The following is a 26,256-nucleotide window of genomic DNA, read 5'->3' on the forward strand; positions in this document are numbered from 1 at the left end:
CAAAAACCAGAAAAAGCAGAAGCAATCCTACGTCACTCTTTTCGCTCACAAATTTCATCTGCATAGACCTGCAGGTTTCACGCGTCCCTATCGAGGTAGGTCTGTGTCATTTTCATCACTGCTCACTCGATACAATCACTGTCTAGAAGGAACAGTGACTTACAGGGCATAAAATAAGAAACATCAACCAGAAATAACACTCAAAGGCTTAGCATAGTGAGGCTCTCTTTAACCACAGCACTCTGGAGGCAGAGGCAGGTGCATCTCGGAATCTGAGGCCAGCCTCATCTATACAGAGAGTACTAGGTCAGCCAGTGCTACTTGGTGAGACACGGTCTTAACATAGTGAGACCCTGTCACAAAACACCAGAAGAATAGGAGGAGGAGGAAAAAGAAAACACAGCAGAACAAAACAATGAAAATCAATCAAACAAAAAACCAAACTTAATATTTCTTCTGCACTGGGCATATACTGCAGGGGTAAAGTGTTACCTAGCATGTGCCAGGCTCTGGGTATAATCTAAAGCACTTCCCACACAAACACAAACTCCATATTTGGACCACTGTTTATAATTTGCTAATTGTTTGATACAGATCTTATTGAATTAACACTTAAAACGATGAAGGATAAAAACATCAGGGCTTTAGAGGCACAAAATTAAGTAACAGATCCAAGGATAATGCATAAAAGTAATGCTAAGAAGAATACAAACCCTTATAGCAATTATAATATAGAACAGAGCTGGGAAGTTGACCTCAGAGGTAAAAGGTACAACGTCCTTAGCACTTCCAGCTTCCTCACAAAGTCAATGAGGAAATACAGAAGCGGAAGAATATTCCTGAACTTGTATAAAGGAAAGACCCCTCTCACCACACGTGTACAGAGATGGGCATGCAGCAAGATTCTGCACCACACCCCAAACTCATTCCTAGCTAAAGGAGGGGACCACAGGAGGACGCCAAGGCTGGCTGTGGACAAACCTGCTGGAAAGGCCGAGTCTGGGCCTGCCGGAGGAGCCGCTGCTGCTGCTGCTGCTGCTGTTGCTGTTGTTGCTGCTGCTGCTGCTGCAGAAGCTTCATCTGTAGCAACTGCTGCTGAGATGTGATCGCATGAAGGGAGGGTGGCTGCAGCATGGCGCCCGAGCGCCTCTGCAGCATGTTGGACAAGGCTTGCTTCGTGTTGGTTGGGACATAGGAGCCTGCAGGGTCCAATCTGGAGCCACCTAGAAAAGCCACCGAAAGGAAGGGTTTTCAAGGGCTGCAGGTGTTCTTTGATCACTACAAGAAACTTCACCATTCTTACTTTATGAGCGAGGCAGAGAATAACAGACTGCCCCACCAGCTCCAAGTATTACCATTCTGTTAAGAGCTGCCTTATTTCCAAAAGAGGGAGCACAATGGTGGGCATGAAGAACAATAGTTTAAAATTGCTACATGAAGGCTGCACTTCAGGGGATAAAATGCAATGCCTGAAACAAAGATGAGTGTGCATAAAACCTTGGTCACGTGGGCTGTACAGGCCTCGGGACTGCATATGACTTGAATAAAAGTGTGCCTTGTGCAGTATTTTGCAAAGTTTCATAAGCCAGGCATAGAAGCTCTCTGTAGCCTAACAGATCTGAAGGCTGTATTATTTGACCTTTACCTTGGCAAAATTAAAAGGCCTATTTTAGAATGGGGAACCCTGGCAGGGAACTCTAACTGGAGAAGAAAGAAAGCAACCTCTTTTGTGAGATGTGTGTTAGAGCTCTGTTTGTTTGCATGTATCAAGGAATATAGAATCTTTGGAGGGAAGGAGTGACATTTCCTATACAGCCACCAATTGGAGAAGCAAGTTTGTCTAATCCTTAAGGACACTGACAAATTGCGAAAGCAAATATGTATTGGATTTTCTTTGTCTTCTGTGATAGAAGAGATGTTTGTAGAATTTGAAGTCTTCAAGCATTTTATGTTCTTAAAGTGTTTTCACTCTCCTTTACAAAACAGGCACTTTCTACAATCTGTACATATAATTTCCCTGCATATTAATTTAGGAGATGGGCTCTTACTATGCTGGCAATGCTCCGTGATTTTCCTGTCTTAGCCTCTACATTAATAGCTGGGACAACAGGCGTAAGCTACTAAGTCTAAAGTTACTGAGCCAAAGCTTTATCTTACTTCAGAAAACAGAAAAACGAACTGTGACTGAGGACTGGGATCACCCGAATTCTCACTCTGTGGAGGATAAAAGTTAGGAGCAAGGAGTTTTTGTCCCCAAATTGCTGACCAGAGTGATCTGCCAGTGAAGCGTGTCTCGCACCCACCTGGATTCAGGGACTGATTCTGAAGGAAAAAGCTGGGCTGCTGGGGCTGGCTCACCAGGTTGTATCCCCACAGTGCAGGCTGTGGGTGATGCATCATTTGGGAGGACATCGGCGAGTAGTTAGGAGGCACTCGGTACACGCTGCTCTGCTGATACTCCTTCAACAGAAATATTATTTTTTAAAAATGTAACTTAATATACCACGCACAGTTAATCAATAAAGTTCGTCCCATTCAGTTATATTGGATTGTTCCATCCCAAAATCCAAGGCTATAGTTTGTGAAAGGGCAGAGAATACAAATGGTAACCCATTTCCTCAAAAAGTACTCATGGGAATTAAAATTTTTCTTTGATTTAGAAAATAATATGATTTACCTACGTTCAGTCTCCAGTACCATCTCCCCACCATCACCACCAAAAACAAGAAGCTCCTCACGGGAGACATTTAAAAAGCTAAAAGCACATATCTGGATAAGAATTGTGTCAGAAAGGACCATAGTGCTTCAGAATTACCCCAGGCCTAGATAGCAGCATGCCCACAGCTTTCAGGACAGCCATTCTCCAAGTCCCCATGCTTTCTCCTCCTTCTAGCAGGTACAGACTCTAAGGGTCACACCAGGAAATCTCGACTCCTTCACCATCCTTCTTATTTTTCTAGCAATGCCCTCGAGGATGAAGGATAATGACAACCTCAGACCCCTTCAACTAGACAAAAGGATGCAATCCCTTTGGGAAGAGGCAGCTGCAGGAGGATGGTTCTGAGTGGACTTGGGTAAGGCTTTTGTATGGGAAGAGAACAGTAGCCCTCATCCATGTGGTGTGGCGGGCCAGAGTGGCCCAGGTTTGAGAGTGGGCACCGGTGGTCAAGTGGCATCAGAAAGCAACAGCAGCCTTCTCTAAAAGCATCGTCATTACCAAGCTACCAGCTAGAATGAGTCAGTGGGGGCACAGGTAAATGTAGTAACTGCTCACAAACAGCTGAGTGCCCACAATAAGTACTTCCTCCCCACCAAATAAGAGCATCCTTCTACTCTATAGGAAATGATATAAAAATTCTCTCTCAAGTAAAGACAGGTAATTTCAGGGAGAAAGCTATTTTAAATATTGTATCTCATATTCTATAAAATCATTTCTGAATTATCATCTAAGAAGCCTCTAGTACTGGAAAGAATGAGAGACAATTTTAAATTAATTTAAATTTAAATTTTAAACTACCTTTTATAAGATCTGAAAATATGTTAAAGCCCACTCGGGATAGAAGATACAAGGACAAAGAAAGAAATCTCAGTACCACTCTGTTGGGCAAATCAGATGTAAATTCATTCAGAGAAAAATGAAAGGAACTTTTTAATGTTACTTCACTACAAATATCAATCATTCGAAATAAGATACTTAAATATATGCATCATATTAATAAAAGTGCTTAAGTGGGTAGAATCATATACCCCTGAAAAATTAAAGTTTTAAACCTATGAAATTATGAGGTTTAGTTCCTCAGTATTATCCACTACTGAAGTCTAAGGTTAGTTGAGAATAGAAAATCAAAAGCTTTAAATCTGCCATCCACGAGAAATCACAGCGCATCATTTCATTGCGTAGCACAGACACATGTTAGGGAACTCTGTATGAGAAGGCTGATGCCACTCTTAGTAAGGTTTCTAGGAGTACAGTTTGGCCATGGGTAAACCCCATCCTAGATGCCAAGGAGCCAAACTCCTCCTCCATCCCCCACTCACATCAATGCGTGAGCTTGATTTTGTCTTACGCTTCCTTCCCTTTGTCTTCTTCTCCTCGTCAGCGGCAGTCTTTCCTTGATCTGACAGTTCAGCTGATTTCCTTTCTGGTTCCTGAGACACTGGGGACGTGGGCTCTTCCTCTTCTTCCTCAGGAGGGAGGGGCAGTGGTTCAAGGTAGTAGCTTCGTGGCTTAGGCATGGTGTGTGTGTGGTACAGAAGGAAGTGGTGCTGTTCCTCATATTTTACCACCTTCCGGTCCACACGGACAGTGCCGAACCAGGCCCAGGACAGAGGAGCCGGGTTCTTCTGACCCTCAAACAGGTCCCATGGGGACACCTTCTGCTTCGTAGAGACCTGGAGACCCTACGGGAAAACAACATTCTGTGACAGTACACTCTGGCCTTCTCCCAGCTCACAGGGCAAGCTTGTAAGCATGTGGTTGCAAAGGACTTAGAGGACTCAGCTGAGTCAAGCAGTCTGGAGGCATCTCAAGGTAACCCAGACTATTTTACTACAAAACAACACTTTCATTCGTTTTTTTTCCCTAGAAAATATAAGTTCTCAAGTATCCTGTAAAGAAGTTGGCCTCATAGTACAAAATTATAACCTCTTACTCATCTCAGGGACCTCTTCATTATTTTTAAGATGGTGAAAAATTTGTATTTTCTGTCTGCCTTTGTTTGGGCTTATATTCGCTTCAGTTCAATCTATATGGACTTGACTTAATATGTGGACTTCTCATGTACCTAACATGCCGTTCCTTGAACAAAATATTGTGAGAAAACTTAATTATAGAAACAGGTCCAACACAAATCAAGTATTTTTTTTAAATAAAACTTGTTAATTTATTCTTTGTGTATTTCACCAAATCAAGCCTTTTAACTCCAATTTAACTTTACTGAAAAAACAGAATGTTTTTATTTGTAACATTCATCGGGTACATTTCTTGGTAACATCTCCAGTATACCAATTCAAAGACATTTCTCCTAAAAAATGGCCCAGGATGTGAGCATGCCTGTTCTTGCCTCTGCTGCGTCTGTAAGAGTGGCTTCTTCTAACACCACTAGTAAGGTCACACTCCCTGCTGTCCTCACGTGGTGAAAGCAGTCTCCCGAACAGAGCTCCCATCTGAATGGGTCTTGGCTGCCTACAGCTAGAAAGCGTCAGTCATCCTGACTGTGACTAGTGGCCTTTTCCCTTCCCTTGGCCACACTGCTATGGGATGTAGGCTGCCTCTGAATTCTGATGGCACTGCTTTTCCTCTGTGAGTCGCCTCTTCCTCGCCTTGATTTAAACTTTCCCTGCCTGTTCCGTTCTTTTCTGTGTAACTCTTCAATCCTCCAGAATGGTCTGCGTGTCAGCTACGGTTGGAACCCTGCTCTGACTACTGCTCCCTTGCCTGGCTTAAACTGTCCCTCAGAGCCTCCTAGTCCTCTCTACACCATGGCCCACAAATCCCATTATGGCGGAACATACATCTACTTCCCATTGAGGGCAGGGATTCCCTCCAACCATCTTTCTCTGCTGCAGAGTGACAATGGTCACTCTGTGGTCTTGGAAAGAAGAGCCGATCATTCTTCTGCTATGTTAAGGAACTTTCTAAAGTATCTTCTGTAAAGCAAAAGTCCACCGAGCATTGCTCCATTGACAGTACGCAGTGCTGTAACACTTAGAAGCTTTACTTAATGAAGCTTGCTCAGTAATTTAAAATACTTATCAACACCAATTTTCTTATATAAACATACTCTGATTCGTATCCTAAAATAAAATCAGAATTGGTTTTTGCTTTTATTTTTTTTACACTAGGCTTTTACTTAAAACCTTGTCAGTAGACTCCATGAATTTACTTAAGTCCAGAAAAGCATTTTAAATGGAGACCTTCAAGGTATGGTTTCTTATAATGCCAATAGCTATTGTGCTTAAATGACAAAAATAATCTCTTGGAAATTAAGCAATGAAATTAAGATGTTCTGTTTATCCTCAAAGAATGTAAGAAAAGCCACTTGGCTTCTGTAACTAGATATATGAGGGGAAAATCATTTCCTCTTGCCTGTTTTTTGTCGATGGAGTCAAATCCAGCAATTTTGTTTCCCTTTGTATCGATCAAAGAACCCATGGGTTCACAAGTGATGACATCACATGTCTGCTTTGGCAAAGGCAGCAGCTGTCGAACCTTGTCAATGCTTTCTGATCGCTTGTCTCCTAGTTCTTTCTAGAAGAAAAAGAAAAAAACGTAAAAGCAAGAGAGAAGTGAGATGAAAATTCTGACTTTACAATGAACGCAAAAGTTCATAAGAAGGAAGTACCCCAATGACACATTTCCTTTTTTTTTTTTCTTTTAATAGTATGTTTTTTAACCCTCAATGCAGTCTATGGAACAGCTGCAAATCAGACTGGTGAAATGTTTCATTTCTTCTATTCAAGTAGAAAACAGAGTACACACAAAGGCAGCCTTGTTACGAGGACTATCAGAACGCTGAAATGACAGAAATCCACTGTTATTGCAGTCACACAGCAGGAGCCGCAGCAAGGAAACGTCCTCGTACCCAGACTCAGACCGCAAGGTAACCATCAGCTATTTTATTGTACAGTCTTCAGATTTGTGTATTTGCATGTTCACTTACTGTTTATTTCAAGGACTATTAGTTTGTTATTAAAGGAGCCAGAGTTACAAATTCAATGCGAGTGCCCATTCTTTTTCACTTGCTTGTACAAATCCAAGCATGGGTTTAATTGAAATCTGGCACTGGAGTTTTGGTTAGATATTTGGTAATGCATTTCTAAATCCCTTACAATTTAAACACATTTTATGAATATAATTTTTTTAGAGAAAATTCTTTCAGATAACATAGTTGTAACTTTGAAAGACTGGCAAGCCTAGGCAAGACAATCATCACATTATGAGGAATCAAATCAGACCAGCCCATCAACAACTTCAGAACAGGGGCCCATCACAAACTTACTTTCAGTTTCTTTACTAAATTCATGTATGCACGTTTGTTCTCTTCAGATCCCCCGGGGGAAGCATTTGATAGGTCAGAAGCCAATGTCCCGTTGATTAAAACACCCAGCATGTCAAGAACTGTGGTGAATAACTCACTGAGAGGAAAGGAAAACCATTTTACTCTTAAAAACAAAACAAGATATACATAATTATCTAACCATTTCTACTGAAAGTGCTGAATTTTTGATGGCATCTAAGTCAGTAAGTGTCAGAATTTCTGGCCAGTATATCAAAGCTTGTATCATGAATGCATGCAGCAGAAAAGTAAAAATGGATTTTTTAAAAAAAACATACTTGTTAGTGTGCATGTCAACAGTTCCTGAAGTAATTATCTGGAGGAGGAGGAGAGCCCAGTCAGTGGTCCCCTGGGTGCTCCGCTGGACTGTGTCAAACATTCCTCCCACCTAGCATACAAAATACAACAAAGAATTTACATCTGTAGGCTAAAGCATCACCTCTATTACTATAGGTGCCTAAGCGTTGATTTGTTAAGATGAAAGAGATGCTAAGAACTGGTTTTGCTCGTGTTCTGGATTATCCTATAGTCTGTCTCATTCAGCAATGTGTTCATCACTATTTCTGGTTCTTTCAACACCGTAGAGATAAAATAAATCTAAACAGGAACTAACTGATTACCTGCAATTCTGTCATATTTGTTTATTACTGCATCAAGTCTGCCATTACAATACCCCCAGAAGTGTTTGTTAGGTCCGCCAGCTCCTGTGTGGAGGTTAGGCTGTCAAAACCCGGGCATGCTATCTAGACCCAGGGTAGATTTCATTTGAGATTTGTCAAACAGGAAGAAAAAAAAAAACTCAAAGGAATACAAAATGTTTTGAGAACTTTTAGATTTCTCTTTTTTTAAAACAAAAATCCTGTGAGATTTGTCTTTTTCTAACCAATTCAACAGATTTAATCAATTCTGATCAAAAGTTTTGAGTTGATGAATTTTATGGTTTTAAGATAAAATACAGTAGAGGTAACACTCCTATCCAAATACAGGCTTTTTAGACCTTCTCTTAGCAGGGACTGAAGCGGAGGAGCCATCAGATGGAAGGAGCCAGGGTAGAAAAGAGAATTGGTGCTCACAACACGTCTGTCTAGAACTCAATCCAGACAGGAAGGAGAGTGGCAAGGGAAACAGAAGGTTTAAGAGAAAAGGAAGTGGGCACAGAGACCGAAAGAGGAAGGCTTCACTTTGCCATGCAGATTTTGCCCGCAAAAGAGGTTGAAAGCCGGTGTTGTTTTCATACAGAGAGAGGTGTGATGCAGCCACTCGCCATGGTCCTTACCAGATTTAGCCGGAGCTGCAAAGCCTCGTGCATCATCTGGCGGGCTTTTGTATCATCTTGGTATCTTTCTTCCCTCCAGTTACTTAAAATCTAAGATCAGGAGCAAAAGAAGAAAAACAACAACAATTCCTTTGTTCTTTGTTATGACATTTTTTTTTACGTGTTTAAAGTTAAGCATAATAGTGACAATCAATCTTTTAGCTTTAATAAATTAAAGTTAAAATTTTATATTTTTTTATCTTTCTCTTTTTCCACACAAACAAAATCCTAGCTATTCTATGATTTATTTACCTGGAAAGCTGAGGGAACAAAATGTTATCTAATTACACATATATGCATGCATGTGTACATGTATATTTTGTGGAAAATTCTTTAAAGGGCCATCAATAAAACACTATTAATTTAGTATTATAAAGATAAATATTGAAAAGACAAAATTCCATTTTTCATTGGTCTCATGTTATACTTCTAGAGACATGCTATAAATCCTAGCAAATGTTTTATTTTTGACATCTTACTGGAATCTAATAAATAATCTTTTCTGATAAAGAAAATATATATATACTATTTTCAAAAAAATGTAGCCCTTGTAGCCTCTTAGACCAAGACCAGCCAAATTTATAAATTGGACTACTTCTTCATTTCCTCAAGGCTAGCTCTGGGTAGGATTTACTAAAGAAAGGCAAACAAGTTAGAAGCCAATACACTAAAGTCAACCACCAAAGCCCTGGCATGCTCTAATCTAACAGTAAATAATCTGCTAAAAGGGTCTGAGGAGATGACTCAGTAGGTAAAAAGCTGATATGCGGTGTGAGGACCTGAGCTGGAGGAAGTGGCTCCTGTAATCCCAATATCCCTAAAGCAAGAGATCTCCCAGCCATTCACAGGTCATGGCGCATGGAGCAACAACAAACAGCAGAGACGCTGTCTCAAGGGGCGTGCAAGGACAGGACCAAGACCAAGGGTTTTCCTCTCTGCCTTCTACTTGTATGTCCTGGCACCGTATCCCTGCATTCTCTCACCCCTACATACTTTTTCTTCTCCTTTGCCACCCCATGCAGTGTGTAAAAATGAACCACTTTACAGGTAACAACTATCAACCACAGAGCTGTAAGTAAGTTGAGTAAAGAGAATAGGTCCCAAATTGTATACAGAGACAACAGCAGCTTCTGTCAATTGAGGTTAATAAGGCAGACACACACACACACACACACACACACAATCACAGAGCTGACACAAAAGCTGAGCTTGGTGCAACTCCCCTATCACCCCTCCTAACTGGGAAGCTGAAACTGAAAGGCTTGGAACTTCAAGGCTCACTTGGGATACTAAGAGAGATGGGCAAGATTTCATCTCAAAATAATGAGCTAAAAATGGACTCAGCAGCAGAAAGATTATCTCGCACACATGCAGTCCGAGGTTCAACCCCAGCACGGAGGAAAGGGGGTAAAAGTGAAAAGGATATGAATACAGAGAAAACAAAGGGACAAAGAATGGGGGCAGAAGTCCTTAGAGGGTGGCCACAGCCTTACTAAGGAGGCAAGGTGAAAAGAGACCAGCAGGAAGATAGAGAGCAGGCCTGAGAGGCATCCTTGTAGCACAAGCACCTAAACCTGAAGGCAGCCCCAGTCCAGAGAGGCTCCAGTGAAAGGGAAAGCAGGTGGGAGTAACAGCTAATGCCCAGTCAGGAAGGATTCTACCAGGTCAGCCCTGGAATCTCTAGTGAAGGTATAATGAGAAATACGCATGTTTTATATTTAAATGGCTCACTCTGGAAGCTAGACAGAGAAAAGACTTCTCCTAAGTAGTGCCTGTGATGACAAAGCCAAGTAAGCCTAGCAGCCTTGGTCATGTCATCAAATCCCAGAATCCACCTGGAACGTTGTCAGGATAACCCATCTCACACCACCAACTACGCCTTTCCTTGGTTCCATGCTTCTGTTCCCCAGGATTCCAGGCAGGAGAGACAGAGATCAGCAAGCTAGCTGATACGCAGTACGAGACAACTTACTTTCAGAGTCTTTATAACCCGTCTATGTATAATTAATATAGATATGTACGCCTTATGGAGACCATGATGCTAGCCAGAACTGGACACGGGCTGTGTTTCCTAGCACCTCGCGGATAGACACGGTGGTCTAATCTTGTATTTGAAAGGAAAATAATGAACACCATCGGAACAATTCTGGCCTGGCTTAATAACACACTGCATTTTACCTGATTGACTTGATTCTGCAGAGATGTTAGGAGGCCCTCCCGTTGCTCATCTTGCCCTTTAAGGCAGGTAAGGACCAAGGAGAGGAAAGGTTGCTGACTCAAAAGAGACATACTACAAAGGAAGTAGTGACAGTTAGAAAGAATAGCTTGCCTTCTGGGCCAATAGTTCGTTTTGTTGTTTGTTTTTTTGGTAGACTCACTGTTCTTGTTTATTTACTACTAGATAAAGGTCAGGATGGCAAGCCACCCAGAACACTAGGGAAGGGGACATATTCCAGTACTTACAATATTAAAAACCACTGGCCGAGTTTGTGAATGGTCATGCTCTATTGCCCTGGAAGGTATTTCCAAAGCAACAGAAACCTACAGTGGATGTGATGGCCTTGCTTTACGCTCCCAGGGAAATTTTTATATATGATGATGTCTATAAATGTGCACACAGATTAATAAGAAACATCGAGAAGTTCCTCAGACAAAACTCTCCTTTAGGAAGTTCACGTCTCTGTGAGCCTTGACTATTTTGGATACCTGTGGGTTTTTTTTGCTGTATATTTTCAAAGGCCAACAGCATTGTCTTGGTCAAGTCTGGGGTAGGCACAAGGTCTGAGGCCTCCAAGAGCAAGGTTCTTGCTGGAAACATCTAGAACTCTGATATAGCCCATGTCTCCAATGGAAAAGAGGCAAAAATGCTATTTACAATTTTCATGTTCATAAAATATCTTCAATTAGAGAACAATGGACATTATTGATATAGGAAAATGAAAATTTTCCCAAAGAATAGGTCTAAGCCAAAGCATTTGGCTCAGGAGCTGCATTTCATAGGTGGCCAATAAAGAACAGTTAGTTATGGTACTATTATTATTTTTATAAAATGAAGAAGTTATGACTTTAAAAACAACTCCTTGGATGCTAAATTTATAGTGTGAATATTCATCCTCAACAATATGATCTATTTTCAGAAGTAATTACTTGAAAACTTTTCTTAGTCATAAAATAAATGAAGTAAACATTAGTTCTGGCAGTTGTTGTGACTACTTTTCATCAAGAGTCCAGATGAAGAGTGCTAAATTCTAGAAAATCAGTAGTTATTTCAAGGTCCAGTAGGTAGGTCAGAAGTAACAGCAAGCCCATGTGTCTCTACAGCTGCACAGTGATATGGACACACAGGCAGGGATGGGACCTGGGGCACTGAACATTAGTACAAGGCCAGAGTCTTGCTTAACAGATAATCTCCTAATCCACTGAATGCCCCAACCCTGTGGACACTGGATATGGAGTGACCATGAGTCCTGTGGACACTGGATATGGTGTGACCGTGAGTCCTGTGGACACTGGATATGGTGTGAACATGGGTCCTGTGGACACTGGATATGGTGTGACCGTGAGTCCTGTGGATACTGGATATGGTGTGACTGTGGGTCCTGTGGACACTGGATATGGTATGACCGTGGGTCCTGTGGACACTGGATATGGTGTGACCGTGGGTCCTCTGGACACTGGATATGGTGTGATGGTGGTGCAGGATGCTTCACTCAGGGCTAGCCTGATGTAGGGTATTACCAGCATACCTTTTCTGTTTCTGCCTGTCTCTTTCCTTCTTGGAAGAAGAGCCCAGGTGCTGTCCCTTCTCCAGCTCTTCACCAGCAGCTTTCAGCACTCTTCCCTGCACAGAGGTTGGTAGCCTGGCGATGAGGGGGGCCACCAGCCATACACCCCTGCGTTCAGAGGAACTAAAATCAGAAACAGGCGTTACACTAACAAAGCAGCTGGTCTCTACTCTCACAGCCAATACAGAAACCCTACAGTAAACCACAGGTGGGTAAGACACAGACTCCTAAAATTGTCCTATCATGTCTGCACTTTCTCCTCTTGCCAAGGACCAGACATCTGCTTACTGCTTATGCGTTCTACCACATTCACCAAGGAATAAAATGTGCTCTCCTGGGAAGGTGTTCTGCACACTCAACTCTTCTCAGTGACTCTGGGATCCTGCCTTTCTGATCTCTCACCTCCCTTCTCTCTATGAACACAACACTTCTCAGTCATGGCCACAATATATGATGGCACCGTGTTCAAGCCAAGGAAAAACCAATCTTTAAATTCTAAAACTCACTATCTATATGCTTTTATCAAAATGATGATGTGCAAAACAATCTGTCTTTCATGATGAAAAGGATTACTTTATGACTTCATAACCCTATTAAGTTCTATTATGAATACAAATTACTATATTTACACACAACTGTCAATTAATAAAGACACATACAGAATGCTTCGTATTTAATGACTGACCCAAAGTTCATCTGTAGCTCCAAAGTACCTGGACCTACAACAAAATACCTAAAGTGCCAAGACATCACTCACCCACTTTTGCCCTATAGTTTGGTGAATAAACAGAATTCTTAACTATAAGGAATCATTTCCTTCACATTTCAAGACCCTTAATGAAACATGTGTTGGGCTAATCGAGTCTACTGTGACATAAAATGCTGATGGTAGTCCAAAAAAACTATAAAGCAATACCTTAAAAATGTCTTTATTCCATTCTGTCTCGTGCCGCTTGCATCAGCACTTCCAATACCGTTGGGGTTGAAGAGGCTTATGCCAGAATTGGGGGCGTTGTTATTTAGGTCTGCAGACTGCTGGAACACCTCTATTGTTGCCTTGGCAATATTGTCCAGTAAGTTGTTCATTTCAGCCACAGAACCAGAGCTCTAGAGTCAGGAAAATGAAAGAAAGCTAGCCCATTTACGCACTCCTTGATTCTCAAGCATCAATGACTTCCTGCCTTTTTTTTATTTAATTCACACGTGTGCTTTCAGCATATACTCACAGGGTCCTTCAAGCACTGCTTGATCATTAACTGAAGTTCTAGCCAGGACTGTCTCAATGTCCACTGCTCGAGGTTCTGGAGGAAAGGCAGAGAATTACAGCATTAAGAATACTGAGCACAAGCTACCATAGCCTTGCAGTAACACTCATGCCTAGCAAGAGAATTCACAAGGATTAAGGGCTTCCAATCTCACGCCTGATAGAATAAACATTCACAACAAAATAGACTCAAGCTTCAGAATATGTCTCTCATCCTCATCCAGCTAGGAACTGAAGTGATGTAAGCATGGCATCTCTCAGCATCCATTTACCAATGAGCCAACCTGATTCCAAAACGATGTGTTTCTTTAATAACATATTCAAGAATGATCCATCACAAAGATTATTTCTCAAGTAAATATAGCACTGACTTGAAATACCAATATTTGCTTTTGATTATATGCTGTTTCTTGTTGACTATTACCTACTGACCAGACAAAGGTGACAATGCCGCCATAAAGAAAATTGCAGAAGTCAGAATCAAACTCAGGAATAAGAAAGAAAAACAGCAGCAAGGTCGTTCCTTCTACACCCATATTATGATGAATGACCTAAACAGGATCTTCAGAACGTGCCACTCACCTGAAGGATGCGCTTAATGTGCTGTCTTTGCAGGTTGTCCCCCTCTGTACACTCTTTAATGCCATGAGGGTAACAGATAAGCTGCAGTAATTTCTGGGCTTGCATATTTGAAAGCACGGGGTCCAAAATAAGTTCTTTGTCTGTACATAGTCGTTCTGGTTCTTTTAAGCAATGTTCTCCTACCCACTCCTAAAAAGAAGCCGGCAGTTAGATGGGTAAGTAGTAACTCTACCTGTCTATGTATTATGTTCTCATTTCTCCTATCAAAATGATATAAGGCTAGTAAGCACCATCAATGAAAACAAATTAATGGCAATATAGGAGAAAGGTTTGCGTGTGCATACATTTTGATTCTGTTGTTGTTTTGTGTTTGTTTGTTTTTAGATAATGTCTCAGGTATTCCAGGATGGCCTTCAATTCACTAAGTGGCCAAGACAATCCTGAAGTATTGATCCTTCTGCGTCTGTCCTCGGTGCTGGGATGACAAGCCTAAATTTAATGCCATGTCTTCTTGCCTCCCAGGGCTCCCTACATGCTCACCAAGCACACTATCGAATGAGCTATATCACCAGATAATGGGGAAAGCTTCAAAGCAAAATTCCAACATTCTGGTGTCTTAAAAATTCAAAGTGGGAGGGGCTCTGATTAAAGCAAAAACATTTAAACCTATGGGGCAGGAGTTAAGTTATGGTGTGCTGTTTTAAAATGAGGACTTACTCTAAGGTACTATTTTGTAGCCAGGTTTGTTTGTTTTGCGGTTGTTTTGTTTTTATTGGATATATAATGACAATGATTTTATGCTATATATGCTTCTCATTTATTTTATGAGATACATTCTGCTGAACAGGGAGAACACAGTATATAAATATTTAGAAGGTTACCTTTTTCTTGACACTAGCATCCTTTCTTTACCAATTTTTTCTTTTACTAAATGGCATAAGAAAATATCAGCATCAGAGTTCAATTTGAACCCAAATCTGTTTCAAGTGACGTCTCCTTTACTAATGTACAAGCTGCTCAGCACAGGCCATTCACTGACATCACCTATGTAATCCTATACTCCGTAATAGCAGCAGTAAGTAACATTCAGACACCAGATAATTGTGTATTGCTTTCCTAGGTATCAAATTATTTATTACTGACTCATCAATTTATATTTTATTGGGGGTGAAGGTGATATTGGAATTGTAGTGTAGGCCAGAAGCCTCCTATAGGACTTGGAGCAGACCCTCTTGGGACCCTATACCTGGCCAGCACCACCTGGGTTCAGGCATCTAGAGAACCATCAACAGTCCAGTTATGCCACTGTGTGCTCAAAGTTGAGATTAGCATAGGATTGCCCTCAAAAACTGTGGAGCTGCTTAAATTTACCATAGACCAAAACCAAAAAAAGCTAAGCAAGCATGCATTAATACAAATTACAAAATATGTAATGTTGATACTTTTTAAAAGAAAAGATTTTTAAAAGTATGGAAAGATGCACAGAAAATCCTGCAGCTAGACATCTGAGCAGGATAGACAGGAAGAAGTTGCTGGGCAGGGAAGAGGTTACTATTTTGGGTGAATGTTATGATATAGACATTTTTTGGAACAAAAAGAACCAAAATAAAACAAAACATAGGCATAAAAGGCAAATAAAATAGATTCTATTTTTAAAGAAAGAATATGGATAAATCATTTTTAGCAAAAGCATTTTCTTTTCCTTCTTTTTCTGTCCCTCCAAATAACGTTTGAATGCATTATCCTAAACCCTTCAGAAAAATGAAACTGCAAACCAATCTTCGCCTTTCCCAGGAGGCCCTTCTCCTAGTGGTATATGCGGGACAATTCAGAAACTTCCTTAGGTACTGTATGGGGAATATGACTGTTAACTTGCAAAAATGTAATACTCATATGAAATAGGAGAAGGTAAAACATAATTTTAAAGGATTATATTAGAGCTAGAAGTATCAACATTAATTCATAATTACACACACACACAGTAGTGATACCCTAAAACAATGAGTATATACAACCCAGATCTCATTCTCTCTCTCTCTCTCTCTCTCTCTCTCTCTCTCTCTCTCTCTCTCTCTCTCTCTCTCTCTGTGTGTGTGTGTGTGTCTCTCTGTGTGTGTATACACACATGCTCTATGGGGAGATGTGTAATGTCCATGCATGTAGAATCCAGAGGTTGATGTCAGGTACCTTCATGGATCATATCCTTGTCTACCTTATATATGAAGGAAGCATCCATTAAGTGAACCCAGAGCTCACCTATTCAGCTACTTTCCCTAGCCAGGTGACTCTAGGATCCTGGATCTACCCTTCCTGAGTGTCAGGGTTACAGGTGGGCTGCCATGGTTACCCATGTATATGAATTATAAGGATATAAATTCTAGGCTCTCTGCTTGAATGGCAATCACTCTGTCCACAGATCTATTGCTCAGTCCTCAGGCCTTTCTCTCTGAGTACCAGTCTCCTAACAGGCAGAAACAGCACTCCTTGTAAGAGTGATTGATTGATTATAGCTGTGAGGCAGGGAAGATAGGAAATGGATACAGTAAGGAAACAGTCCTTTAAAAGGATAGAAATACTCCAAATATCACAAAAGATAGGATGAAGAGATTCCCAATATACCAGTCTAGAATAAGTTGGACATTAAAGAAACTCTGGCCAATATATTATAATGCATACAGATAATTAAATAAATACAAACTAACATTCACATAAGAAGGGTAAGGTCTTTGTACAACACAACTGATATTGAGGAGAGAGAGGAGGAACTGGGAGAGAAAACACAACATTTTGCAGCAATTACATTAAAGACTGCTTTAGACAAGAATTGCTGTTGATGCTTATGAGGAATGGGGATCAGAATGTTTATATCATCTCAAAGTGTCTCTCCACTGATTACTAGTTAGTGGAGAAGGAAACACATTCACAGTGTAGTGGAGCAGTTCTGAATCTAGAGATGCTGTGATCAAAGCTAGCACCACCATCAGGCCAAATGTACATCGTATGTAATCAAAAGTGTTTGCCTGGAATAATACAGTGTCACCTCTGAACTCTCCTCTCCAGTAATCTGAGGCTAATCTTTAGAACCTTATGCAAATCTAGCAGTACTAGAATAGGTCACAAAGTTCCTTATAGATGAGAAAAAAATATTGCATCAAAGCTAAAAGTTACGATTTTTTTAGTAACTTTACTTTGGTTATGACAAAAAATGAAAATGTTAAGTATCCAAAAGTAAAGCAGAGTAAACTATATCATCTTCTTTTCAACTATTAATAAAAATGGAAAAAGCATCCAGAATTAGTGAATAGAGGATATACTGGAAATATTCATTATTGCAACTCTTTAACAAATTTGAAATTATTTCAAAATAAATGTATAAAGACAAAGACCACCCAAATAGAATTTTAAAAAAATAGCAGACAGTTGCCTCTCTAAGAGCAGTTACAGAGTCAAAGCAGAAGTCATCTGAAACCAAAAGAATACCTGTTGGCAGATAGTCCTCAGTACGTATCTAGCATATTCTCTTAGGTTGGCAGTTTCTATGGAAATGCTCTTCCCATAGGATTTCGAATTCTGCGAGGTGGCCCAGGCGTCCTCAGCATTCCCATCACGTCGTAAACCCCTCATGCCGAAGTCTTCATTCTTTAAAGTGGTGACATTGTTACTGCCAATCTTGGCATCTCCTAAATGGCAGAATCACAAAAGCAAAACCGCAGAAGTTCAGAATACTGCCTCACACATGTAATAGGCAAATTAGGCTAGGTTTCAGGGATTCCAAGATGTGGATGGCATCACTTTGCATAGCCAGTTGTCCAGCAATAGAAAGAATGGAAAAAGAGATAGATGAGAGAAAACAGAACAAGTGGACATGGAGAAAAGTCAGACTCAAGACTCATTCCTTCTTTTGGTTTATAGGTTTAATATTTCTTTTGTTACTCTTGGAAAGGCCGGTATGAATGATATTTTATAGTCAAAACACATTGATTTTATCAAAACTTCAGGCATGAATGTACTCAGGTTTACCTGAGTTATAGACAAGGAAGAAGATGGGGTACTCACCCTTCAAGGAGTCCCTTTTCCATTTCTTCTCTTACAATGATTTATTTTCTATCCATAGGTCAAGAGAAAAGTTTTTGCCTTAGCCCACCTTACTATCAACTTCTTGACAAGAGAGATTTATTTTCCTGGGGATGGAAAAGGGCAATGCATACTAAGGAGGCCCTGGAATACAGAGCTCTCTGCACACAGCCTGCATCTTCACCTTCCTCTCTATAGCATCCAGCTCAGACACCTTACCGCTAACCAATCACTAACACACTGAGTGCGATGAAGCTAAGGAAGGTATTTGACTATTAACAAAATTCTGGGAGAAAAATAAAAAACACTCAGGGTATACTTAGATAAAATAAGAAATTTCTAGCCCTGAAAGAAAAAAAATTAAAGTGAGATAAGGAAAGAGATAATTTGGTAGTGTGATTGCCAGACAGCAGCAAAAGGCCTTCAAACTTTTGCTTGCTTACCTACAGAGCTCTAAACAAGCTCTGATGAGACAGTTGTCAAACCAGCAGCTGAGTTTAAGGGAGGCCTTTATTTGCAGAATGGGAGCAAGTCTAGGTCAGCGCAAAAAACAACAGCAAGCACTTTTAAACACAAGGCCAACCCTCATAAGGTTTTGATTTTGCTGAAAAAACAAACATAAACTGTAATTCTGTTCTGAGGAGGAAAGATAATCATAATGTCCTAATTAATATCTACTTTCAAAAATCACCGAAGCAGAGGAGGGACTGAGGCTGTCATTCATTGGCAGACCTGCTTTGTCTGCGTGAGACCTTAGGCTCTATCCCCAGCACTGCTGCCACTGTTGCCACTGCTCCCACCACACAATGACAAAGCAAAAAAACCATAGATGGAAAAATAAGCAATACATTTTAATTCGCCAATATATTATTATTATTATATTCATCATGTATTATAAAATGTAAGAAATGGTGGCTTTACCCAAGGGAGTTGATTTAATTCAATAGGGCATTTCAAAACTAGCAGAAGTCTGTATTCTCTACTCTTGGATGATATAAATAGCTATGTCTATCTCAAGTTAGACTACTATGTAAACTAGGAACAACATTCACTATAACCATCCTATTTTCTTGCCTTAATATATATTTTGGTAGATAAGAATTAGGAGAAAATTGGTTAGAACCAATAAAGTAGATAAAACCTCTCTGTAAAAGCAAAAACAAGCACATTTCTTAGACTCACTTGTACATCTCCTTTTCCTTTGGATATTAGAAGGACTGAAGTCTACTACCTTGATTTTAGTATTTTCTGCAATAGTATAGAAAACAAAACAAACTAAATATCCTAAGTGAATCTGTCTAAGTCTTCACTGACATTTAACTGTGCTGATCATAATTTCTCAGACAACGAACCTCCCACATTATCTGAATATCTAAAAAAAAAAAAAAACAAAAAACAAAAAACAAAAAAACAAAAACAAAAACCTGGCAGTCTTACTGGGATTATCCCAGCTCTATAAACAAGGAACCACTGTCTAGATGAGACTGATCATTGTGTACACCACTGAAACATGTTACTAAGTATTCATTCTTCCAATGTAAGTTCATTGAAAATCTATTTTCTATTTTTTCTGTTGGACTTAGACTATCCCAGGGGAAATCCAGATCCTGCCTTTATGACCCTGACAAGTATTAATCAGTGAGGTAGACCAGTTCTCCCTCCCTTCAGACATTATCAGAGTGGAGAAATCATACTGACTGACACCAGTAGTTAGCATGGACTACATAATCCTATATGACCCTAAGCCTGGAAATAGGCTGAAACCTTCATGGTAGGACTACCCTTTGTTTTGCTACAAAATTGATGACCATCTCAGAAAAGTATGGTTGTTTCTAATTTAAATTTTTTCATACAATATATTTTGATCATATTCTTTCCCCTCCTCCAACACCTCCCAGAGCCTCTCCATTTCCACACCCATCCAACTTCATGCCCCCCTCTCAAAAAATAAAAATCTAAACAAAACCATAAGATAAAATAAATATAGCAAAACAAAACAAATAGTACACAATAAAAAACAGAGTTCATGTTTTGTTGGCCAACCGTTCTTGGACATGATACCTATCTTGGAGTATGATCAACATATCTAGTTAACACACTACTGGGGGAAAAATACATTTTCTTTTATACACACACACACACACACACACATATATATACTGGTTTTAATTGTTTTTATGAAGACTATGTTATTATTCTTTGTTATTCACAAATAAAATCTGTCTAGCAAGGTTCACTTAAACTGGTATGTCTGTTCCTTCGATCTACTTTCAGACAAGAAGTGGCAACTAAAATGAGATGAGATACCCAAAGCTAAAAGTAGGAAGTATTTGAGATCCCATAACATTCAAATCTTTTATGATTTACACACTCAAAATATTCTGAGGTGTTTCACTGACCATGAATAGAAGGTGGTACTATTTACTCTAGCAAAATATGCACAGTTAAGATTGTAAAGGGCATCCTGGGCATGATTAACTAGGTCTCAAGCCTGTGCACCTGCTACTGATCACTAGCAATACAAGCATCACTGTGGGTCCACCTGTTTCAGGGAAAGCGTACAGCAGGATGATACAAACTTATTCATCGTCACAAAAGAAGCAGGAACACTAGATTAAAACCCAGGTTTTCTGGTGTTCTGCACTTGGAATATAATCTGGCTGAAATTTAAACATTTTACTAAAAATATTGTTATTCCTGCCTACTATGAAGAGTGATTTCTGTCAGTAAATGAAGGCAAAACAATCCTGTGGGTCTGAGGCCCTGATTTGCATCAGAATGAATTATCATGTAATTAAAACCAAATACAAAGTGCTTATATTTCAGTTCTCTCAGGGTCGCCTTAGCCAAGAGACAGAATCCTTGAAGCTCCCATTACTTAGACTTAGGCAAAGCCAACTTTTTCTTTTCTTCCCCCAGAACAAAACAGACAAACAAACAAACAAACAAAAACCCAGGTTTTTATGACATTATGTAAATTTCACCATGAATATAAATGATTTTGCCTCCACTTCTGGTGATTAACCAAGAGGCTAAAGGCCGGGAGAGTCTTACCAAGCATCATAATTGCCTTTAAGACGGCAAAAACGGCTCCCACTTCTATGCTGTTGTGAGCGGCGGCTAGGAGGTGTCTATCACAAGATGATCTTATTCCAGGGAAAGGTTTGCCTATGAAAACAACAACAGACCTTTAATGGCCCCTCCATCATTAACCATCCTCTGTAACCATCTACAGTCAGGAAGGTCTTTCGTGGTTAGCTTGTGGACACTTAACTGACATCAGTTAGCTTTAATTGATGCTCCAGAGAATCACCAAGAAACAATGCCAGTATTCTTACTTAACCTTTTCTCTTTAATTATTATTAAAACAATGTTTCTGCTCCTCAGAGAGATGGAGGAAAAGATTAGTCGGATTCCCACACAGATGCAGCCCTCTCTATATGGAAATGATTTAGCACAAGCCTTCACTAATACCCCCCATCGCCTTAGGACAAAGTAAATAAATGACTTGTCATCTTCCTAAGCTGAGATGGCATGCCCCAGAATCAACATGGGGTACGTAGGAGGATGAGACTTCCCACCAGCATGTTATTTCCTCAGAGCCCAGGCATTTTTATTGTTTATTAATTCCCCATTTTTATTTCCCAATATATCCTCCTATTCCATAATGGAAGGTGCTGCCAGACCTCTCAGGCGTTATCTCTGTCCTCCATCACCTGAAGACCAAGCCCACGGAAATCAGGGAGGAAACTATAAACTGGATAGCTCCCATGGTCACAGCAGAGCCACAAGTTCCAAATAACCACAGAAGCAGAGCTTTCTCGGAGGTCAGCTCACCTGTTGCTTGAGGGAAAAAGCAGGCCTGGGGAGCTCGGAAGAGGTGAAGCAAGAGGCGGCACGTCATTCTTGCCCCAGGCTCTGCATCCGCGTCTCCACAAGCTGGAAAGGGGGAGATGAAAAACAAGCCTCCTCACATACTACACAACAAGCTTTTCAGGTTTTCTACTGCTAAAATTTCAGTAATGCATTAAATAAACTTTTAGTAAGGTCATTAGTTATACCTTTTCAAGGAACCTTCATGCTGCCTTGAACAAAGAATAAAGCAACAGCAGGTTCCTTCTCCAGAGTTCCATGCTACTCTGCATAAAACACCTATTACAGTTATGCCATCTCCACCAGGTACCATGCCACCTCCACCCCCCAAAATGGTCCTTTCCCTCACCAGGCACCATGTCCCCCCCCCCCAATTCCTAACACGATCCTTTCCCTGTGTTAAAATGCTCACACACGGCCACAAAGCAGCAACCACAGCAAATGCAGCAGCTCCAGACCAGCTTACCTGCCGCTAGGAGAGAGGGGAGAGCGACATGTTGCACGACGTCCTCCAGGGAGAAACACTGTCGTGCTATCAGGATAGCAATGAAAGTAGCTAATGAATCATGGAATGAAAGGTCACTCACCTTTAAGAAAAACATTGACAGGTTTTAATACCCAACACCCTTTAATGCGGCATTATCAAAGATCACTATCTAAGAGAATACCGGCAACACAGTAAGATCTCAAATCTCAGTAAGAACTCAGTAAGAACCAACAGAGGGAGATAGCTTTGATTACTGTCTTCTTGGGCCCATCGCTATGATAAATAAGACAAAGCAAGTTTACTCATATCCCAATGTTCTAGGCAGATGTTGACCTATAACTCATTTGCATGCAACTCAGAAAATACAACACAAGAGCAAAAATCAGGAGGCTGCTAAAAAGATGTGTCATTATCAGTAGTTGCCAATGGAATGCACCATGTCATTTATGGGCAAAGCAGAAAGCAGAAGAGGATTCCCCTAGTGGGAATACATGACCCACTAAAATATGAGCACTCTTTCCTGCTACACTAATGTATTCTTTTTCATGTGAGAGAATTCATTTTAAAAGATCTCTGAAAGTTTTCAATTGGCTGCTAAATTTCAAGAGAGCAATGAGAAAAAGGAGAGAAAAGCTAATTCTGCCACAGTGAAATCTCTACATTCCAGATCTCACAAGGCATTGGAAGATAATACTCAGGGAACACAACTACCCCACTGGCAAGCTTCCAAGAGATTGGTACTTGGTGCAACAAGCCACATAAATAGATTTAAGAAAAAAAAAATCTAAGTCTTTGTTGTATGGAAAAGCACCCTATCACAATGTATTTTGTATAAAAAATATCTTAATTCACAGACTGAAGATAAGGAGGCAGGACCGTCCATTCTATCCTGAGACAGCAGCAACAGGAAGTGAATCTCAGCTTTACAAATGTCAGGTTTTCTTAGAAACGTACACAGGTCTGACAAAGATCACCAATGATAAAAGCGTCAGTGGATAAAGAGTCCAGACAGATGGTTAAGACATATACATCCTGGTGCAACATGGAACACCAGGAAGTCATCCACATGATTTGGACAATCTCTCTATCATTCTACAGGTATATTCTGAGAAACACTGAATATCCTGAGTCTACACATGACTTATCCAAAATAACAACATCTATATTCTCAAATATATGCTGGTTCTCTTCATGTATGAAATGCTTTATGTCCTAATCTGAGGAATCCAAGCCATAAAAGAATGAAACAGCTCTGAGACCATTCACATGTAAAACTTTAGTCGCTAGAACATGTTAAGAGTTCCTTCTACTTATTTTGTTTTTTTAAAATTTATTTAATTCATGGTTATGACACTATGGTTTATCACTTTTAGAAACAGAAAAATATTTTGCTTTGTTACAGCATAATTAATTAAGTAGGAAGGACGATTAGCTAAATTTTAGATTCTGGTTTTAAGATAAAGAGAAGACTTACATCTACAGTGCAGAGTACATCATTAAATCCCCACACATGATTTGAAGAACAACAAAGAGCCTTCAGAACCCCCAGCCACTCCGAACTAAGAACTGTACAGCAAGCAGTTAACTCAGAGGAGAAATTGGCTATGTCATTTATCCTAGAAAAGAGAGAGAAGAGAGCAGAAAGTGTTTTGGTGCATGTGAGGAGTGATAACATTTTTTCCTTATTGAATACATTTCATTAAGTATCACTTAGATTTAAGGATATAATTAATGCCGCTTGCCAAGTAACATATAATTAGCACAAATGAATTAACATATTTTTGATTCTATGAATAAATTTGATCTATAATTTTACATTTTATAGGAATCAAACATTAAGGACACAGGCCTAGGGTTTGCAAAATCCTGGGTTCAATCCCTAGTCCCACCAGGATAAATAAAGACATTAAGTAATGTAACTAGGCCCAAGAACAGTTCATATCAAAATATAGTATTATTTTCAAAATTGTATATGTTTTTCAAAATGGAGCATGACTAAAAAATATCCCTTTCCAAGCCATGAGTCCAAAAATCAATGTTGCTTGGATTGAGGAAATTAATTAAGATACGGCAGGGTAGCATCAGGAATAAAGGAAAATCAAGTATGAGCTCAGGAAACTAAGTAAGGATCAAATTAACTCCTCATTGACTCCTGCTGCATTCAGGGCAAAGCAGCTCACCGGCCGGCATCCTGGTGGCCCATGCACACGTTCATCAGTGTGTTGCAGACAAAGCTGTACCGGTTGGCAGCGTTGTCACTGAGGATCTTGCCAAGCATCGAGTAGTTGATGCTTCTTGCTGAGGGATTCTCAATGAAGTCCATCATGAAGTCTGGATCCCAGCGTAAGTTGGAATTTGCAGGCATTACGTTATTGTATATGGTCTGCTTTACTTTTGAACAGGCACTACTAAGGTTAGAAAAAATAGTTACAAAAGGAAAAAAAAAAAAAAGAACGAAACACCCCAGAAAATCACTTCAGTGAAGGACATGCAGAGCGGCAACAACTGGAAGACTTTCCTAGACGATCCACACCCTACTACTGCTCATTTCAATTTCTCTGTAAGCCAGCAGTAGGTACAACCTCTACAATACAGTAATTGCTCAATGAAGAGTTTTTGAATTTCTATGTGGAAACAACATGAAGTATTTAGTTACTAAACTTAATTATTTTCTAAATCTTTTCTACATGTATATGCACTCAAAACATCAATGTATTTACTAAGCCATCTGTCTCTTTCTTAAGAGCAGCTGTAAAGTATTATAACCTAAGAATAAAAATGGATTCAATTACACACTGGGAATAATGTAGTGTTTTAAAACTAACTGCGAACCCAGACCCTATTTCTTTTGGGTATGTAGAGCATGCCCAGTGGTAGCTCCTGTGTTAAAGCTGCTGCGGGCACCGGTCCACAGCTGTGTCAGGTAGAGCGGAACCTCCTGCATTCAGAGCTCACAGTCTCCATAGAGATAATATATTTTATAGTATAATAAAACTGTTACAGCAAAAAATGTAGACCATGTTTCTCAGCAACAGAAAAAAGAGGTAACATAGTTGGGCACAACATTAAACTCCTATAATTCCAGCACTTGAGAAAGAAGACGGCTATAAGTTACAGGCAAGCTGGGACTGGATCCTGTATTTCTAGTCTTTACTGAAACAAACAAGCATGCTATAAGAGCCTACCCTACCAAATGAGAATTTACAGTGGGCTACATCTGAATAGATACGGAATACTAGAAATAAAAGAGAATTAGAACATATTATCTATCACTTCTTTATGGACAGGAGAAGCAATGATTTAATCCCACAGTTTCAAATCCATATGAGTTCAGCTATTCATGCCCTCTTGCTATGAACCATAAATCCTTAAGTAGCATCCCTTTCCTACCCGAGCTCTGCTATGTAGCAGGAATTTGTGGGGTGGGAGGAATCAAATTTCTGGCAGAAGAAAGTTCTCTTATTAGGTGACACATAGATCTAACAAATCTTAGAAGCCCAGACAACACTGCTTTTCCTTCTTTTTGAGATCCACCTCACTTGGCCACCAAATTCCAAATTCTCTGGAGTGCCTGGGCACCCGAACTTCTCTAAACTCTGACCTGGTCTCTGGACCATTTCTATCTAGACTTCTTATCTCCTTCGCTGTACTTTCCAAGAGGCCCCTCTATGTGTTAAGAGCATGCTGGCTTCCGTTACGACTATTCCCTCATTCTTCCCACTCTCTGCTGCCTACACACAGGGAAGGAAGCCAAACACTCAGCCGTGTTTCTCCTGTAATTGTGTGTCTCAGAAAAACCTGACAGAGTAATGAAAGCA

The 26,256-nt window shown here is 40.1% G+C and overlaps 2 protein-coding genes across 9 annotated transcripts in view; one reads left to right on the forward strand and one right to left on the reverse strand.

The window, feature by feature from the left end:
* Med12l (mediator complex subunit 12L) overlaps nt 1-26,256 on the reverse strand; it is a 297,109-nt gene that overhangs the window by 27,200 nt on the left and 243,653 nt on the right. For 6 of the 8 annotated variants that reach the window (XM_057756832.1, XM_057756830.1, XM_057756835.1 and 3 more), the window contains 18 exons: nt 24,619-24,846; nt 23,913-24,054; nt 22,418-22,538; nt 21,916-22,017; nt 21,133-21,246; nt 17,485-17,684; nt 14,005-14,193; nt 13,385-13,459; nt 13,075-13,265; nt 12,120-12,281; nt 10,552-10,663; nt 8,335-8,424; nt 7,337-7,446; nt 7,002-7,137; nt 6,089-6,250; nt 4,039-4,401; nt 2,304-2,460; nt 982-1,223 (listed from right to left, as the gene is read on the reverse strand). In XM_057756832.1, coding sequence (XP_057612815.1) covers nt 982-1,223; nt 2,304-2,460; nt 4,039-4,401; nt 6,089-6,250; nt 7,002-7,137; nt 7,337-7,446; nt 8,335-8,424; nt 10,552-10,663; nt 12,120-12,281; nt 13,075-13,265; nt 13,385-13,459; nt 14,005-14,193; nt 17,485-17,684; nt 21,133-21,246; nt 21,916-22,017; nt 22,418-22,538; nt 23,913-24,054; nt 24,619-24,846 — 2,896 coding nt within the window. The remainder of the gene's footprint in view (nt 1-981; nt 1,224-2,303; nt 2,461-4,038; nt 4,402-6,088; nt 6,251-7,001; nt 7,138-7,336; nt 7,447-8,334; nt 8,425-10,551; nt 10,664-12,119; nt 12,282-13,074; nt 13,266-13,384; nt 13,460-14,004; nt 14,194-17,484; nt 17,685-21,132; nt 21,247-21,915; nt 22,018-22,417; nt 22,539-23,912; nt 24,055-24,618; nt 24,847-26,256) is intronic. The other 2 variants (XM_057756828.1, XM_057756829.1) reach the window with 2 other exon arrangements.
* The window catches only part of P2ry12 (purinergic receptor P2Y12), a 40,033-nt gene continuing 20,263 nt past the window's right edge, over nt 6,487-26,256 (forward strand). The window contains exon 1 of the mRNA XM_057756838.1: nt 6,487-6,602. The gene's annotated coding sequence lies outside the window, so the exon portion shown is untranslated. The remainder of the gene's footprint in view (nt 6,603-26,256) is intronic.

The sequence above is a fragment of the Chionomys nivalis genome, chromosome 24 (genome assembly GCF_950005125.1).
Source record: "Chionomys nivalis chromosome 24, mChiNiv1.1, whole genome shotgun sequence".
NCBI lineage: Eukaryota > Metazoa > Chordata > Mammalia > Rodentia > Cricetidae > Chionomys > Chionomys nivalis.